This window comes from Alosa sapidissima, chromosome 12, assembly GCF_018492685.1.
Source record: "Alosa sapidissima isolate fAloSap1 chromosome 12, fAloSap1.pri, whole genome shotgun sequence".
Lineage (NCBI taxonomy): Eukaryota > Metazoa > Chordata > Actinopteri > Clupeiformes > Clupeidae > Alosa > Alosa sapidissima.
Genome location: NC_055968.1, coordinates 30,904,115 through 30,922,452, shown reverse-complemented (window position 1 = coordinate 30,922,452; position 18,338 = coordinate 30,904,115). Strand labels below are relative to the sequence as shown.

Sequence of the window (18,338 nt, the reverse complement as noted above, 5' to 3'; positions counted from 1 at the left end):
ACGTAGTCTTGCAGCCAGCCAAAACCTCCTCCCTGGTTTTATTGAGTCCTTTCTCTTTGTGAATATACCACATGGCAAATGTCTGTCTGCGGGTCGATTTCTGAAGGCATAATAAATATAAATGGTCTTGCCTTTGCAGGGGATGTTCAATAATTAAACCTATGCCATACATCTGACCAAAGCTGAGGTGGCAAGTAAGTGAAAAAGGTTTCAGGAGCCTCTCCGACTTAAATCCTCATTAAATTGCCTCTTACCATCTTACCATTGCAATAACTACAGATCCACTCAGCAAAGACTCTAAAGTTGGCAGAAATCATGCGCGCAGCCAATAAGCAAATTCCATTTAGCACGCTCAGCCCTGTCAAATCCCAGATATGCCATAAAATCATGTATCTTGTACTAGGTTTTTCCAGCTAAGCATAATGTCCTAGCCGTCTTTCCATTAAGAGGCACCTTAAGAGAAGACTGCCCAGAAAGCGCCTGAGCTAAAAGAGAAAGCTCTCAGAGGAGAATGTAAGCCCCTGACGGAAAGTTTAATGACGAGCATGTCCAGAAGCTTGGGCTCTAAGTTGAAATTATACTTTGTGACTCACATTTCGTGACCACCCCTGGATGAGGCACAAGCTCCTTAGCTTCGCCAGCCGGCTCCAGTATGTATTTTTAATGCACGGCACGTGCCATTGCTTTAATACAGATGTAATGTAGGGAGTCGGTAGCACTTTGGCGGAATTCTGATGGAGAGGTACGATGATGAGAAAAGGGTCCTCTGCCGTTTATTCTGCTCAGGGAGGCCAAGGAAGAAGATTTACCCCAGAGGAGGGTCTGGCTTGGCACCGAGCACCTCTACTTCAGCCACCTGTATATAGCAGAATACTTTATTCAAGCTGTAGGCTTCAAACTGTCCCTGCTTTTCAGTGATATATTTCACAGAATTGGACAGAGTAGGCTTGACATTACCATTTCTAATGCCGTAAGGTTTCATGTCAATCCTAGAATTGGAAGTTAATTGGGTGGTGATGTATGTCGATTCATCATTTGAATGAATGACAGACATGAGACATACAGTACCCATAGCCATAAGCCCCAGTAAAGTAGCAAGGTGTTTACACGGAAAGTCGTTGTTTACTGTACTTCCCTTCTGCTCTAGTGGATTTTCCGTTTAGTCCCCTGTTGTGCAAATGTGGTGTGGCACAGGCAAAGCCAGGTCCATCTGATCAGTCCAATCAGACTCAGGTTCTCAGATTAGGCTGTGTGTGTGTCCTGCGTTTGGCCCTTCTCGAGCGTCTGTCCTCTCGTCCTGCAGTGCGACGCGTTCCGCCTCGCTTCTCCATTCCCCCCAACAACCACGAGGTGATGCCTGGCGGCAGCGTCAACCTCACCTGTGTGGCGGTGGGCGCCCCGATGCCCTTCGTCAAGTGGGTGACGGACGGGGTGGAGCTGACCAAGGAGGACGACATGCCCGTCGGGCGCAACGTGCTGGAGCTCACCAACATCCGCCAGTCAGCCAACTACACCTGCGTCGCCATGTCCTCACTTGGCATCATCGAGACCACCGCACAGATCACCGTCAAAGGTGAGTCACAAAATAACCAATGTTTCCAGGGTCAACTGTACTTTCCGATTAATGTTACTTTTTTGTGTGTGATCCTTTTTCAGGTTATTCAAATTGTCTGCGTGGTATCTTTGGTCCTTGCCATTAATTTTTCTTGCTGATCAAGCCAGATGTCTGAAGTTTGTGTACTTATCGTCAACGAGAGATTGTAATAGTTAAAGGCTGTCTGCCTCATTAATAATGAACGAGGCTGGGTATTCCCGCACACCCTTGCCAGACAATGCATGTAATTACCTCATCAATGTTTCATCAAAGTTGAAATCTGACTTGTAGCCCCAGCTTCTTCATGATGCTTAAGTGTGCGGGACGAGGATGATGACAAAGTGCCTTTTCTGGAGGGAAATCTCCTCTTTGAACGCCCCACCACCACCACCACCACCACCACCATTGCACCCCATCCAAAAATAAAAAAGAGGAAAACCTTCACTTCACTGCTAGAGGCCCCTCATGGTTACTGAGTCAATGAAAATAGTTTTTTTCAAAAAAGGAGACTGTCGAAGAATTAATTTCCCGGATTGTTTATCACAAGCTAATGTCTGGGACGCTGGAGAAGATCCCCTCAGACTTCCCCCTTTTCTTCTCACACAGCAGGGTTGAATGGGCCATGAAATATGAAGAGAAATAAACTGCCAATGCTCTCGGAGGGATTGTTTGTTCCTCACGGAGACTCAGTGAATAACCCACGTCTGAATGCTTATCAGTCACAGTTATCTTTTATTAAGAATTCATTCACTGGAGCGTAGTTGTTTGTTGATGGGAGTTAGATCATGACAGGATGAGGAGAGAATTTTAATCAGATGTATTAGGGATAGGATTTGTGTGGAGTAGAGATACATCGGCTTCCTGGTAAGTGCATTGTAAGTGTATTGTAAGTGCATTGCTGTGATGTTCGTCTGCGGGGAGACAGATGGTAGTGCCTCACCCACTGACTGAACCTTTCAGAGAAGCCCCACATTTTTTCTGCATTTGTGGGTTTTTGCAAGTCTAATCTTGGAATTTTGTTTTATTTGTTGTTGGTTTTTTTTTTTTTAGACAAATTGCAGCACAGCCTAATGTATACATTTTTCACCAATTAAGCACCAAGCTGTGTAAAAAAAAAAAAAAAAAACGGAAAAATCCTTCATTTTGGGATTCTGTGATGCACCACATTTTTAACATACCATATGCCATACAGTTATCTCCATATGGTGACAGGAAATCCCTGGTTCCTGTGGCGTGCCCCCTCGTGTCAGTTTGTCAGCTTTTCCATCTTGTGTTTTTCCTACCCCCGTGCAGTTGTGCGTTACCCTGGCGGCGCCCAATTGAAGTCTGTCGGCAGCAGGCCGAGTGCACACAACACAAAAGTCATTTAGAGTCATTTTCAACTGCGATTTTATTACAATACTCGCACTTTCCATTCGCCTCTGGAAATGGAAAAACCTGTGAGCGCAAGTCCATTACTGCCAGGCAAAGTGATGGTAATGGCATTGTTTACAGTTCAAGAACTGCATTAGAAAAGAACGTATCTGCGTTTGCCTCCTGCGCCAAGCATGCCTCTCCATTCCGCAGCGAGTCTTTGGGATCTCAGGCATTTGGTCCTTCTCTCCACCCTTAGGCTAGGAGTCGCTCTGGATCAGAATATGTTAGCGACGTTATAACATCGGAGCCAGGCTGTCAGATTGCTCTTGGAGTGGATGTGTATGTCGTGAACCCTGAAACATTACATGACCCTCCACTTGTCCAAACATGGACTTGTCAAGACACCAAACCACTGGTGACTGCACAGTGTGTATGTAGGGGGGTAACATTTCATAGTGAGGAGAAAGGCTATGCGTACATCATAGCATTTTATGGTGAGAACAGAATGCAGGTGTGTTATATAACATGGTATAGTGACTACATAGTGTACATTATGTTTCTGTTCTTGAATTGAGTCATGTCATAGGAAAGAGCAGTGAATGCGTAGGCAATGGCAGCTAAAGGACAGATTTAATCACAGATGGTACTGATAAAGCAATACGGCACGTTTATTCCGACAGGTCACCTGCGGTCCTATCCTGCCGTGCATCATGTTTGTGGTGCAGCGTGAGTAAACAGCAGGCAAAGTCCAGGCAATGGGGTACAGTACAGCCGTCCTCTTTATTGCATCAGTAGTCCAAAACGATTCCTCAGAGTCGCAGGATAATGTAGTGAAGCCCCTAACCCTAAAATAAATTAGTCCCTTTGAAGGGCCTCACAATGTCTTCTTCCTCCGAGTCTCCTTATCTTGCCCAGCCAATTTGATGAATGAGAAACAAGCAAAAAGCAATTCCAATTGAAACAGCCCAACTCAATTGCGGAACACATTTAAAAATAAATAAATATATAAATAAAGGTGGTTATTATACTTGGCCAGTGATCCAGTGTCTGACATAAAGGTGCACAGTGGGGACGGATGTTGGAGAAATGAATTCCCCCAGCATGGAGTTGTTCCTCATCGTTATAAATACTTCCACGTAGGCTCGTATGGAGCCGCGCTCTTAAGCTGCCTTTATGTCATGCAGGGAGAGAGACATTTTGCTTTGAGAGATAATGAACATGGCCTGTCAGTACCCACAAGTGACAGGTGAGTCGCAGGAAGAGAGAAGCAGCCTCTGGAATAGTGATGGACTGTAGGAGAAAGAAACGACTCTACGCGCTCCCTCCCCCCCCACCCCCCTTTCTTTTTCTCTCTGACTTTATCGAGTTATTGAGTTTGTACAGAGAAAGCCTTTCAACCTCCCCGCAAATCAGGCATTCAGAAAAATAGATGAGAAATGAAATTGCCTGCGTTGACAATGTGTCTTCTCTTTTTCCCCTGTCCCTGCCTCCACGGTTTCGCCCTCGTGTGCCGCAGCCCTGCCCAAATCCCCGATGACGCTGCTCGTTACGGAAACCACCGCCACCAGCGTGACCCTGACGTGGGACTCGGGCAACCCGGAGCCCGTGTCCTACTACGTCATCCAGTACCGGCCCAAGCAGTCGGAGAACAACTTCCAGGAGGTGGACGGCGTGGCGTCGACGCGCTACAGCATCGGCGGCCTGAGCCCCTACTCGGAGTACGAGTTCCGCGTGATGGCGGTGAACAACATCGGGCGCGGGCCGCCCAGTGGTCCCGTGGACACGCGCACGAGCGAGCAGGCGCCGTCCTCGCCGCCGCTGCACGTGCAGGCGCGCATGCTCAGCTCCAGCACCATGCTGGTGCAGTGGAAGCCTCCGGAGGAACCCAACGGCCAGATCCGCGGCTACCGCGTCTACTACACCGAGGACCTGCAGTCGCCGCTCAGCACCTGGCAGAAGCACAACACCGACTACTCGGAGCTGACCACCATCTCGGGCCTCACGCCCGACATCACCTACAGCCTGCGCGTGCTCGGATTCACGTCCGTCGGAGACGGGCCGCCCTCGGACGTCCTGCAGGTCAAGACCCAGCAAGGAGGTGAGGCCCAACGCGCACACACACACACACACACACAGAATCAGTGGGGTGGGCTGGATACAGCTGCAGCATTTAGTGCTATTTTTGCTTTCTAATTACTGAATTAACGTTCATTCATCTTAATTTATATCAAATGTAAATAATATATCTAAATAATTCATGAATTGGTATGAATTATTGTTTATAAATTACCTGCGTTATGTTTTGCATATTTTCATGCCATCATCAGTCTGCATTTGGTATAAATCGCTAATTGGCAATTGATATTCAGGACGCTTTGTAACAATTTATGCTATCTGAGAATGGTAAACATAATAGAAGAGTTCCAGCTGTGTCTGAGTGTGTTTCCTTCTGGCTCCTCAGTGCCAGCCCAGCCTGCAGGCTTCGAGGCGGAGGCAGAGCTGGACACACGCATCATGCTCACCTGGCTCTGGCCTGTCCAGGACCAGATCATCAAGTACGAGCTCACCTACTGGGAGGCCGACTCAGGAAACAAGGTACTGGAGCACAACGAGTATGATGCAGTGTAACTGCCCAGTGTATTCAACTGTATTCAATTAACCCTTGTAGGTTTTTGAACATTCTAACATAAGATTCTGTTCCGCAACAATTGAAGGTTCTAAAATTCTATGTTGAATTCAATGAACTGAGATATTCTTTAGAATGTTCATTTTCCAACATTCATAGTGTGACGGTACACCTTTAAGGGTTAAATTTGTGTCAAATGTCAGATAACATTACAGACCGAAATCTAGAGCATGTTGGTTTTTCAGAATGTGTGCATTTTTAATATTTATTAACAATAACTAGTTATGCAGTTGTATTTTTTCACTCACTTGTCTGTGTGCGGACATGTCAGCAGGACATTCCATTGGTATTTATCTTTGTGTTTTTTTTTTCCCAGCAACATGTGGTCTTTGACCCTGCTGGTTCGTATGCAGTGGAGGGCCTGAAGCCAGACACTCTGTACAAGTTCTCCCTGGCTGCCCGCTCCGAGATGGGCCTGGGTGTCTACACACAGCCCATAGAGGCTCGCACGGCTCAGTCAAGTAAGTACCACATGCAGCACTGAGCTCCGCTGGCTTTAAATCATCCTCTTCCCGTAACGAGAGAACCCCGTCTCAGTGTCTTCAAGGCATCAAACACAACCCGGCTAGCACCCTCATAGCTAGTAACCACCAGGTCCTTCATAGTGGTCATAGTTAGTCCAAATAGTAATGGAAAAAGGGGCAAATAAAGTTTTCTATTTCACATATGGGATCATTTCTGAAGCCCATCAGACAGATAGTTGTTTGTATCCCGATGGGAAGACCTGATTGTTCTGGGATGGCGGGCTTGCAATTTTGTCAGACTTGCTATTTCCCATCGAAGAATTAAAAGGAAACGTTTCCAACACCCAGAAAATGGTAGGTTTGGGTAAACATCCCTTTTAAGTGTAGTTCATTTTTTGAAATTTCTGTGTACTTTACTTTCCCCATGATGTATTGCGTGGGTCTCAGAGGCTTGTGATTTTCAAGATCAAAGCAGTGGGAAAAAAAGAGCCCAAACGAGGAGCAAGAGCGACAACCTTGTGGCTGAAACGACCACTCCAGACACTTAAACCCTGGTCGTGATTCAGAGCCGTCTGACAAGACTGCTGCCTGTCCATGGTCTCTGTAATGATCCTACGTTATTTCTCCTGGGGTTTCCAAATTTGGCAGGGCGGCTTGACGTAAATGGCCGCCCGCCTTAATCTCTCTCTTCTCTTCTCCTCCCTTCTCCTCCCCTCTCCCACAGCCCCTGCCCAAAGCCTCTGTCGTTTACCGGCAGATATAGAGTTCAACCTGAAATATTTATGATATCTCCCAAAAGAAAGCCTGGCTTATTCAAAGCTATTTGTTATAGTTGTCAGCCATGAAAGGGCTTGGTTTGCTACTGAGGGCCCGGTTCCCATAGGAACAGTGGCCCCTAAAATCCGCTGGCTTCCTTATCTGCTGGGCGACTGACAGTCTGTGAGTCTCAGGAGAGAGACGCCGGGCTGTCATAGAGTCCAGTGACTTTCTCTCTCTCTCTTTTTCCTTCTCTCTTTCCCTCCCTCCCTCCCTCCTCTCTCTCTTTCCCTCCCTCCTCTCTCTCTTTCCCTCCCTCCCTCCCTCCTCTCTCTTTCCCTCCCTCCCTCCCTCCTCTCTCTCTTTCCCTCCCTCCTCTCTCTCTTTCCCTCCCTCCCTCCCTCCTCTCTCTTTCCCTCCCTCCTCTCTCTTTCCCTCCCTCCTCTCTCTCTTTCCCTCACTCCCTCCCTCCTCTCTCTGGGTGTGTGTGCCTTTCTCCCCTTTTTATTTTTCTCTCCCTTTGCCCTTCATGTTTCTCTCCTTCACACACGACCCCTCTCTTGTATTTATCTGTCTCCCTATTCCTCCCACTCCCCTCTTGCTCTCTCTCTCTCTCTCTCTCTCTCTTTCTCTCTCTCTTCATCTCTCTCTCTCTCTTTCCCTCCAACCTCTACTGTTTGATTTAATCTCACCCTTCAACTTCTTTTTTGTCGTTCTTTGTCTCGTTATCTCTTATCTTCCTTTAATGTTTTCCCTCCTTTATCTGCTTTTTATAAAACTAAAACAAATCTTTTATTCCCGTCCTCCACACATTTGTTCTATCTTTCTTTCTTTCTTTCTTTCTTTCCCCTTCCTCTCTCTTTGCCTCTCTCTGCCGTTATCCTTCTCCCTCTTTAGTACCCGTCTCTCCGCCCCGTCTCATTACTTTCTCTCTCCATTTTCCACCGTTTCAAACGTATCAGTGCCAATCTGCTCCGCGCTTAAAGCTCCGCTCCCGATGATCATTCCCCATTCTGACATCTCGAAGAAAAGCCCCGTAGAAAAGCTCGTCAGCTAGTCAGTTTTTTTTCTCTCCTGTTCCATCTGGGTTTAAAAAATATATATAAATATAAATCTGGTTATTGCCTCTTTATTTGTGAAGGCAGATAATCAGGACAGAGTCTTTCAGACGAGATGGGAAAAGTTGCCTCTTTCTGCTCTGATCATGAAAATCACAGGTGTGTGTGTGACGGATGCTCCCCTCATCACCCCACATGATGTCAGTCACCTCCTCTCCCTCACCCTCTAGTTTACACGCCTGATCATTTTGTGTTACAGTTTTATTTTTATGAAAATTGTTGCTTGCACTTCAAATTACATAGCCCTGGTTACCCTGGAGTTATACTGTTGAAAATAGCATTGCAGGGACAAAGACTTACAGCACACATAAACTGCTAACAGTGGAGTCATGTAAGTGTCAAAGTACTTGTAGATAATGATGTTCAGTATATCAGCTGGACTTGGTATAGTAGTAGTATTGTTATTTGTATAATACTGTATAGTAGCATTTCCGCATGGGCTATGTAACAAAAGGGTCACCAACATTGTTTTAGAAGTCTGTTTTCTGTGTATTTTATGTTTTCCCTCTGGACTGAGATGAAAACACACCTCAAATATCTACTTCTTTCTTTCAGTTAATTTGCCTGAGCCGATACCAAGAGCATGGCCATGTTGGCGCTTCCCGCTGTGCTCTGTGCTTTCCCGTATCTGCGAAACAAACATTTAATTTCATTCCTCCACTCTCTCTTACACACATACATACACACACACACACACACAAAACACCACCACCAGCACCTCTTATCAGCAGGGATTACAGTGGAATATACTGTAGAGGTCACGACCTACCTTACATACTCAAACTGGATAAATGGCTCCACGCTCAACTTTATCACTATCTCATATTTTTTTTCCCTCCAATCCTCCCTCACATAAGCAGCGTGGGCGGGTTAGTGTTGAAAACTCCATTTCACTCTTCCAGCCATTATTCAATCTGATATTTGTCCTCGCTCTAGCTCTCACCAGGGGAGCCTCTCGCAAAGCACTTTAGGCTTAAATCACGCTTAATTATTGGTCTCCGAGGTGAGACCGCTTCTGTGTGTATTCCTCCCAGTCCAGAGTGCATGTTGCCCAAACCCCCCCCCCATACCCCTCCAGTGTTTCCCATCCCGCCTGACCTCCTCCCTCCCTCCCTCCCTCCCTCATCCATCCTCCCCTCCTCTCATCCACCCTCAGCGCCGTCAGCTCCTCCTCAGGAGGTGCACCTGGTCAGCCTCACCTCAACCAGCATCCAGGTGAGTTGGACGGCGCCGCCGGCCGCCCTGCGCCACGGCAACATCGTGCGCTACTCGCTGGCCTACCAGGCGACGTCCGGGGAGGACACGCAGCGCCACGAGGTGCCCGACATTCCCGCCGACGCCTCCAGCCACGTGCTGGACGTCCTGGAGAAGTGGACCGAGTACCAGGTGTGGGTGAGGGCCCACACGGATGTGGGGCCCGGCCCGGAGAGCCCGGCCGCTCGGATCAGAACCAAAGAGGACGGTACGGCCCTCTCCGACTCCGCTCTGCTCTCTCTCTCTCTCTTGCCGCCTCTTCCAAAATCCTCAAATCCACTTTGGCTCTCTGCAGACTCCTTCCTGCCTGGCTGCTTCCTCTTCTTCTACTTCCTCTTCCTCTCCGTATTCTCCTGCTGCTGCTGCTGCTGCTGCTACTGCTGCTGCTTCCTCCTCTTCGACAGAAAGTACTAACTCACTCTGAAGCCTGGGCCCTGTTGCTCCATACTCTTAACAGCTTGAGTGTTTTCCTCTTAAACTCTCTTTCTTCAAATCCCCCGTCCTCGTTCTTCCTGCCTCTCCTCAGCCTTCCTCTCGGACGCCCTGGACAGGCGAACACTGTGGTCTTTCCCATCACTGCCGCAGGGCATGCTGGGGAGGGGCCCGCTGGTGGTCCAGTGGCATCTTTCTTGACAGCCTCTCGCCTCTCTGGCTTGAAATCCGAACACACGGTTGCAGGAGGGTCAGCCTCTACCAAGACAAACCTCAGAACCTCCACCAGGATCTGTCAGAACTCCACCGCAAAGCAGAATTCTGCCCCTACTAAACCTCAAAGGCTTTACAATGACATGCTGATTTTCTGTGCTGGAACACAAACCTGGGCGAAAGGAGGACGCTGGCACCGAAGTGGTCAGCGAGTGGTCAGTGAAGTTCCGTCTGTGACACTGCGTGTTGGATCCTTAACGATAACGCGTTCTTGCTACGGTTTAAGCCCATATGGTGATCTTGTTGACCACCTCTCTCCGACACAGGCCTGCCTGCGCGATCCTTACTCTTCCCCAAACAGTGACAAACAAACATCATCCACCCCAATGCCACAGAGACAGCTTTCAGCTAAGCTCTGCTACCCCCGGCAGGTTGAATTAGAGCAGGACCTGTGTGTTCACTGTGTGTGCATGGCCTGCGGTCGCTCAGCACCCCTCTCCCCAGGAGTGGACGTCCCGGAGTCTGTTTTATGCAGAGCAGCTCTGGTTCTTGGAAAGCCTGACGGTGTTGATGGACAGGTGGAGTTTGTGTGGTGCAGAGTCGTAGGGTTTTAGTGTCTCTGGTTTGATCCAGTGTGTTGTGACTGGCATGGATGGTGCAGCAGGCTTCCATGTTCTTTTTTCTTTTCTTCTTTTCTCTCTGTCTCACTCTCTCTTTCCATCTCTACCCCCACCTCCCTTTGTTTCTCTCTGTTGCATTTCTCTCTCTTTCACTGTTTTTTTCTGTCAGTTTCTCTCTCACACACACAGTCTCACCCGCCGGGGCCTTGAGGCATTTGCTAGTCCTGCTCTCACGAGGGACGAGCAGCCTTTGCTTTAGCAGAACACTTAGCTGTTTCCCTTCTTCTCTCTCACTCGCTCCTTATTTCTTCTTTTTCTCCCCCTCTCTTTGTCTATCTCTCTGAAACAGCCTCCCTCTCTCTTTCACTCTCTCTCTCTCTTTCCTTCTGCCTCTCACCCTCTTTCAATCTCTGCCCCCCCACACTCTCGCTCTTTCTCTCTCTCTCTCTCTCTCTCTCTCTCTCTCCCCCCCCACTCTTCTCACTGAGACCAAACGGCTTGACCATCAGTCCTCCTCCTCTTGCCTGTCCTGCTGTTCTGCCTCCTAGAGTCTTATTGTGCTCCAGCGTCCTGAACTCTGATTATTACACACACACACACACACACACACACACACACACACACACACACAGGCGCACTTACACACACACACACACACACACACACACACACACACACACAAACACACAGGCGCACTTACACACACACACACACACACACACACACACACACACACACACACACAAACACACACACAAACACACAGGCGCACTTACACACACACACACACACACACACACACACACACACACACACACACACACACACACACACACACACACACACACTCTAACAAACTCCACATCGCTTCAGCTCTGCGTCCTGTTTGACATTGAGTCTACTCCACTTCAGACACTTGCAAAAAAGGGCTCCAACCGAAGGAGCTGTTTATAGCTGGGCAGGAAACGCCGCTGCTGCGGACAACATACAGTATGCAGACCATAAACCACACAGCCAATTACCTCCCCTGTCCCATTAACCGCATGGCACGTGCAGGGGACGCGCATCGCAGAGAATGGCGCGATTTAGTGTTAATTTGTTTTAATATATCCAGAAAGGGAAGGCTATTTGTCCTCCTTTAATTATTGAGAGATTTAGCGTGTAGCTGAGCCTGGATGTGTCCTTGGTGTGGAGCTGGGTAGTAGTGGGGGGGGGGGGTTGGGGGAGTGGTGCTGCTTGAGCCTGGAGCGACACGGTGGTTTTGCACCTGCCGGTGGATAGATTGCCTCTGCCCCTTACAAGTCCTACATCAAACTGGGATGAACGCCCTGCGAGCTGACTGGGTGCAGATACTCCCATTTTCTCCTTGGATCTTTATCAAATTACCCCTAAATCACTTTCCCTGCTGTCGCCCCCGACCTGACAAGAGGATGATGTGCGCTTGATTGCCTTCACGCCTGGGATTGTGGGAAAAGTGCATTAGCAACTTTAGCTGGAGTGGCTTTGCGCCGCGAGGGGGGTGGTGGTGGTGGTGGTGGTGGTGGGGGGGTGTGGAAGGTAGCCTGCGATGGAGAACCTGAGCTGAACCCACTCGATCTTCACACTGCCGTTTCCATGGAGACGCAGGGGGGGGGGGGGGGGGGGGGGGGGGGGACTAGAGGGAAGGGTGTGGGATTTCAGGATTTCATGGACCACTGAGGCGATATTGGAAGCATGCGTGAGTATGTGTGTGCATGCAGACCATGCTTAGCGTCAAAGCTGTGGCATGGTGTGTGTGTGTGTGTGTGCGTGTGTGTGTGTGTGAGGTAAACAAATCACTGTGAATGAGGCGGCCACTTCTGCTGCCCTCTCTCCACCCAACCCACTCGTTGCCATCTGAAGCGCCTGGTAACAGACCTCTGCGCCCTGCTGGCAGAGGGCAGAAAAATAGCCTTCCTGCTCTCCTCTCCTCTGCGACTTGGGATGCCTCTGAGCCACACACACGTGCACCTGCCCTCTCACTTAGACCTGGACTTTGTGCTTATCCGTCCACGCCGGAGTGCTATTGACTTTCTCTGCCTCTGAAGGTCAAGGCTGGATTCCAGAGGCTTGCAGATTTATATGGCTAAATGATTCCACTTAACAAAGCCGCCGCAGCAGTAGCAGCCCACTGCTGAGGCTCTCCACTGCTGCGCCCGTATAGGTGATCTCCCACTGTATGCCTTCATTTATCAAAGGGCACACCACCCCCTCCTACCTCTCTCCTCCCGCCCGCCCTCCCCCTGCTACAGTTTGGGCATCAGTCTATTAATAATGCTGCTTTTTAACCTCGTCAGTGTTATTCATTCTCTCTCTCTCTCTCACACACACACACACACACACACACACACACACACACACACACACATATACAACTCCTGCTCTCTCCCTCCTGCCCTCCTTTCACCCTCTCTCTCTCTTTCTCGCTTGTTCCAATTGACCATCATTAACATCTATGCAATGTCTTTGCCTTCTCTTTATTGATATCAAATTTGTATTCATCTGAATGTCTCTCAACCCCCACCACCACCACCCCCCATCCACCACCTCCGGGGAGCTGATGAAGCATCCTGGCGGCACTCAGAACCCTGCCCACCCTTCCCTCTGTATCAACAGCGTTGTCGTGCCAACGCACAGGGTGTACAGGGGGCCTCCGCTCCTATCCGCTCCCAGAAGTCCCAGGCTCCCAGCACAGCCGCCCCGTGAATCTTAATGTTATTTATTCTCCCCCGCACGGCCCCGGGCCCGACCTTTACCTGACCTTTACGCCTTTATGGATTGCTTTTGGAAGGAGCGGAGTGCGAGCGGGACTGGGAGTCTCGGTGGCTGGAGGAGGAGGGATGGAGGGGGAAGTGGGAGACGAGTTGCTCCCTGACACTCGCAGAGGCCCCCTTGTCTCCACTCAAAACTTGTCCAATCAGAGCCTGCGCTGTGTCATTCAGAAAGCAGGCTTGTCTCCCTGGGTTTGTGTCGGCGTCTGTCAGTTTGTGTGTGTGTGTGTGTGTGTGTGTGTGCGTTAAAACGATTGTGTGAGTGTGTATTAGTGTGGTTGAAAGAGCAAGAGTGTGTATGCTTGTTAGAGGGAGAGTGTGTGTGTGTGCTTGTGTGTGTGTGTGTGTGTGTGTGTGTGTGTGTGTGTGTGTGTGTGTGTGTGTGTGTGTGTGTGCTTGTGTGTGCGTGCATTTTTCTCCGTTTCTAACTGTACGAGCTGCTCTCGCCCACAGTGCCAGGCGCTCCTCCCCGGCGGGTGGAGGTGGAGGCGGTGAACTCGACAGCACTGCGGGTGACGTGGAAGCCACCGCTCGCCTCCAAGCAGCACGGCCAGATCCGCGGCTACCAGGTGGTGTACTCGCGGCTGGAGAACGGAGAGCCGCGCGGCCAGCCCGTCATCCTGGACGTCGCCCTGCCCGAAGCCCAGGTACTGAGCCGAGCCTGTGTTCTGTGTCCCCTCACCTGTCCCCCTGGTCCCCAGTGATGTTTCGTCGCGGTGGGACCCTCGCAAGGGTCAAATAAAAGGGCATGAACATGTGTGGAGAGGTCAGCGGGATCTGACCAGTGTGATTTAACCTTTATGCCACTAAGCTGTACACAGCCCTCCGGGGACACGTTCTAAACGTGGATCAAGGCTGTTTGTGTGTCTGTCTGTTTGTTTGTTTGTCTGTCTGTCTGTTTGTTTGTTGTCTTTCTTTCTTTCTTTCTTTTTTCCTCTTTTTGAAGCAGTATTGTTATGGTGGTGCTGCTTTTGTGTGATAACTAATAATCATGATTGTTGTGTTTGTGGATTCGGAGAACAAAGAAACCTGTTGACTTTTGTGCAGGAAGGGAACAAATGCCATCTTTTGCTGCCTTGTTATGTTTCTCCCAAGTGAATGCGACTTCATTTCATTTATTTCCCAAGAAACAGAAACATCGGGGAGTGGGGAGGGGACGGAAATGTAACGGGAAGAGAAACGGGAAGATTAATCCTAGTTAGCGATGCGCACACCAACGCAAAGAAACCATCCCCCCGACTGCAGAGCCGAGGCGAAGCGACAGAGAAAGGAGGAGAGCTTTTTTGGTGTCAGGCGGGGGGATTGTTATCCCAGAATTAGCTTGCAGGAGCATGCCATCTCTCTCAGGCCCTTCTCCAAGTGTCTGAGCTTATCGGAGCCAGCACACTGCGCTGGTCTCTTGGGGTCGGATGGAAGGGTGGAAGGGGGGGGGAGGAAGAAGGGGGGGTGGGGGCGAGAAAAATCAAGGGACTGACATAAAAAATGAAGGTGTGATGAGATGCACCGTTGTGGCAGACCTTTCAGCAGGAGCTGTGCTTATCCAGCACACAGCTAAACAGGCGCAGGCAAAGGTAAGGCAAGGTGTGAGTCCGTTCAGAGAGATGAGAGATTCACCCACTTGATGTCCCCTACCCCCCACCCATGTGCGCCTGAAGGCCAGGTGTTTATCTATCAGAAAAGAAAATACCTTTGCCGTCGATAAGCCTAAAAAGACGCGTCGGGCTTTAAAGATGGTGGCGCTCGGGGTAATTCTCTGTCAGTCTCATCAGGAAGAGCAGCTACGCTTTTGTCATCAGTTAACACCGCGACTTGTGTACATCTGTGACGTTTCGTCAAGGTCACTATTCATGATGGCGCTTCTTGGTTTTCACTCATCCTTCCAGCATCCAAGGCCTTTCTATAGAAATGAATAAGTGACCTTTTAAACTTGCGTCAGATGTTTTTTTTATTTCTTTTGTAGTGTTCAGCGGCTCACTGATAAACGTCTCACCCTCGTCTCCCTGAGCCAGCCACCACATTCCAGCTTTATCTACTTGTGCAGTCTCCAGTCAAGCTACTGCATCTCCAAACAATGTGCTTGCTCTTTCTCTCTCACACACACACACACACACACACACACACACACACACATTAAACTCTCTCTTTTACACACTGTTTAAGGGTCTCTCTCTTGCAGTTTAGCACACCTATCTGTGTGACTGAGCCATGATATAGTTTACATTCCCCTGCAGCGAGCGTGAGCGCGTGATGGAGTGGCCTCAGCGTAGCGTGGCTGGACGCACCAGCGCAGGCTAGGACCCCGCTCCTGTGCAGACTTGAGGACCCCCGCTCCTATGCACACTTGAGCTGCTTCCACTGTGGTCCCATGCACTCCTGTTGACCTACAACAACCATTGATTTATCTCTCTCTCCTCTCTTTCTTTCTTTTTCTCTTTCTCTGTCTCTCTGCAGACAGACATTCGCTCTTGTTGTTTGTTTTTTATTCTCCCTCCCTTGTCTCTTGTCTTTCTTGTTTTTTTCTTTGTTCTGTTTTTTTCTCCCCTCGTGTGAAATGGCTCTTATTGTCGATTGCCAACTAGTATTGCTGTCTTTTCTTTTCTCTCCACTCACCGCATTACGATCAATAAGGAGTCGGCGCTTTCGAAAATGCCACCTAGCCTATGGACCACTCCCCCCCCATAACCCTCTCTTCTCACGTGGGGAGGGGGAAGGGCTGGAGAGGGAGTCTCTTCGGAGACGGAGAGGCCCCTGAGATTCGCGCTGGCCAGGACTGAGCGTTTCTCTCCCACACACCGTCTGTGCGCGAGGCAGTTCCTCCTGATGGATCACGTTCTGCCTGTGTCTGGTGCTGCATCACTTTAAATGGGCTCTATTCAGCTACCCCCCCCCCCCACACACACACACACACACACACACACACACACACACACACACAGACATGCCTGCACCGAAGCATTCCAGTTTATGTGTGCGGCACATCACGGCACAGCCTGCCGTTGAGAACTTTTCTTTTTTACTACGTCCGTGTCCTTGTCTGACACATGAAAAAGTGTGTGTGTGTGTGTGTGTGTTTTCACTCGCCTGCTGTCTGATGGAGTTCTGTTTGGGACAAAATCAGTTTCATAGTGCCCCTCACTCTTTTTTTCCCTTCCCGCTCACAAGCAAGGGCACAAGAGATGACCGAGGGTGACGCGCCATGAAAGAAGTGCACTGAAAATCTGGGCCGCAGTTTAGCAACGAGGCGCTTTTTTATGTCAGTCTGGGATGTAGTAAACTTCTCCAGACCCCCTTGCCATTAGGATAGCGTGTGTGGCTATCTAGTCATCGTAATTACCTAAGCCTTGATGACAAAGACTTAAATAAAATCGCATTAACCCATCAGTGTGTGGTGGTTACAGACACACAGGCACATAAAGACTTAATTACTCTCTAACTCCCTCTCTCACTTTTATGGCTGCTTTTATTATTTGTGTTTACACCTGACTTATTCTCTCACTCCCACCCTTTCTCTTTCACTCACTCTTTCTCTCTCTCTTTCACTCTATCTTTTTCTGGCTTTCTTTTGCTCTTTAGTTGGCGTTCTCTCTGTCCCTCTCCCTCTCTTTTTTTCTCTGCCTCTCTTTCTGTATCTGCTCTCTCTCTCTCTCACTTTCTTTCTGTCTCTCTCTGAATTGGCTCACTTCCTCCCTCTGTTTTTTTTTAGGCAGGGTGAATTTATAGCCATGCTTGTGGGGTTTTTTGTTTGTTTGTTTGTTTGTTTGTTTTGTTTGTTGTGGTAGAAGTAGTGGTGGTGCACGGCGGGTTGGAGTAGAAGAGGGGCGGGGGGGGCAGCCCGTATTCAAGGAAACGAAGCCTATCCAATCAGATAAGAGCAACCTATCAAAATGCTCGGCCCGTGTTGCAGGACGAGAAGGGGAAGGAGGCGGGAGTCACCGACACAGCCACAGGTCACTGAAAGGTAGAGAGGGGGAGGGAGGAAAGATGGAGAGATAGAGAGAGAGAGGGTGAAAGAGAAGAGGAGTGGAGAGGAGAGCGTTGGAGAAGGGTCTGTTTGTGTGTGGGAGGAGATGAGGGATTTTTAGTAAACAGGGCCAACCTCGGTGCAGTGGGAGCCCACACAGTGCCCTACATACGGCTGTAGCTCAGTCACAGGCTCCTTTTACACTACAACCCCCCCTCCATCCCATCCCACCCTCCCGAAACCAGGCACCATGGATGCCCTTGCAAAACTGACTTTCTGTTGATATTTAAGTGCTAGGAGACACACAAACACAGACTCATTCACACACACACACATACACAGACACACACACACAAACATGAAAGCACACACCCTGCACACACATGCATGGCAGTGTGTCTTTCATCAAAGGCAGCCGCCAGAAACCATTTTGCCCCACTTAAAATCAATGCCCCAGAGGTAGTGTTCCAGTAATTCTCACACCGTGGAACGAGAAGTACGGAGGTGTGCCTTAGCGCCAGATCACCACAACCCACATTCATTTGTAAGCCGCATTGAAGACGGGTAATGGGATTTACCACATTATTGGAAGCCTAGTGGCTTGCCTTCACAGCCCATTGATGTAATGTTGTCGGAAAACTCGCAACAATGTTGGGAGTGGGGGAATGGGGTGCTTCACACACCGACCAGAACTCCCAAGGTTAACTGTTAAGGGCAGCTCGGCAGGAAAGCTGTCCTTGTCAGTGGAGCGTTCATTCATCAGTCCCCTGAAACGTTTCCTGGTTTTCTCAAAGGATTCTGTTGCCCTCCGTCACTTGGCCGTTGTTATCGTTCCTTATTTGCCGTGGCTGCGGAAACAGCCGGAACATCTGCCAAACTGAATTACGGAGACAGATCGTCTTAGAAGCTTTCTCTCTCAACCCCAACCCAACTACTCGTGTTTCTTAACGAATGCCCACAGAAAGCTCCTCGGTAACTGAAGACAAGCCAGGCCTCTTTCACACTGGCCCTTTTAGACATTCCGGCCGTCTCTCTCTCCCGGCGGTCAATGCAACGTAGCTTGCGGTTGCTAGGTGGGGCGAAAAGGCATGGCGA

General features: G+C 49.4%; 1 protein-coding gene across 1 annotated transcript in view; it reads left to right on the top strand.

Annotated features, from left to right (window-relative positions):
- The window catches only part of ptprfa (protein tyrosine phosphatase receptor type Fa), a 170,691-nt gene that overhangs the window by 94,855 nt on the left and 57,498 nt on the right, over positions 1–18,338 (top strand). Inside the window, exons 8-11 of the mRNA XM_042057436.1 lie at positions 1,304–1,573; positions 4,467–5,048; positions 5,412–5,545; positions 5,953–6,097. Coding sequence (XP_041913370.1) covers positions 1,304–1,573; positions 4,467–5,048; positions 5,412–5,545; positions 5,953–6,097 — 1,131 coding nt within the window. The remainder of the gene's footprint in view (positions 1–1,303; positions 1,574–4,466; positions 5,049–5,411; positions 5,546–5,952; positions 6,098–18,338) is intronic.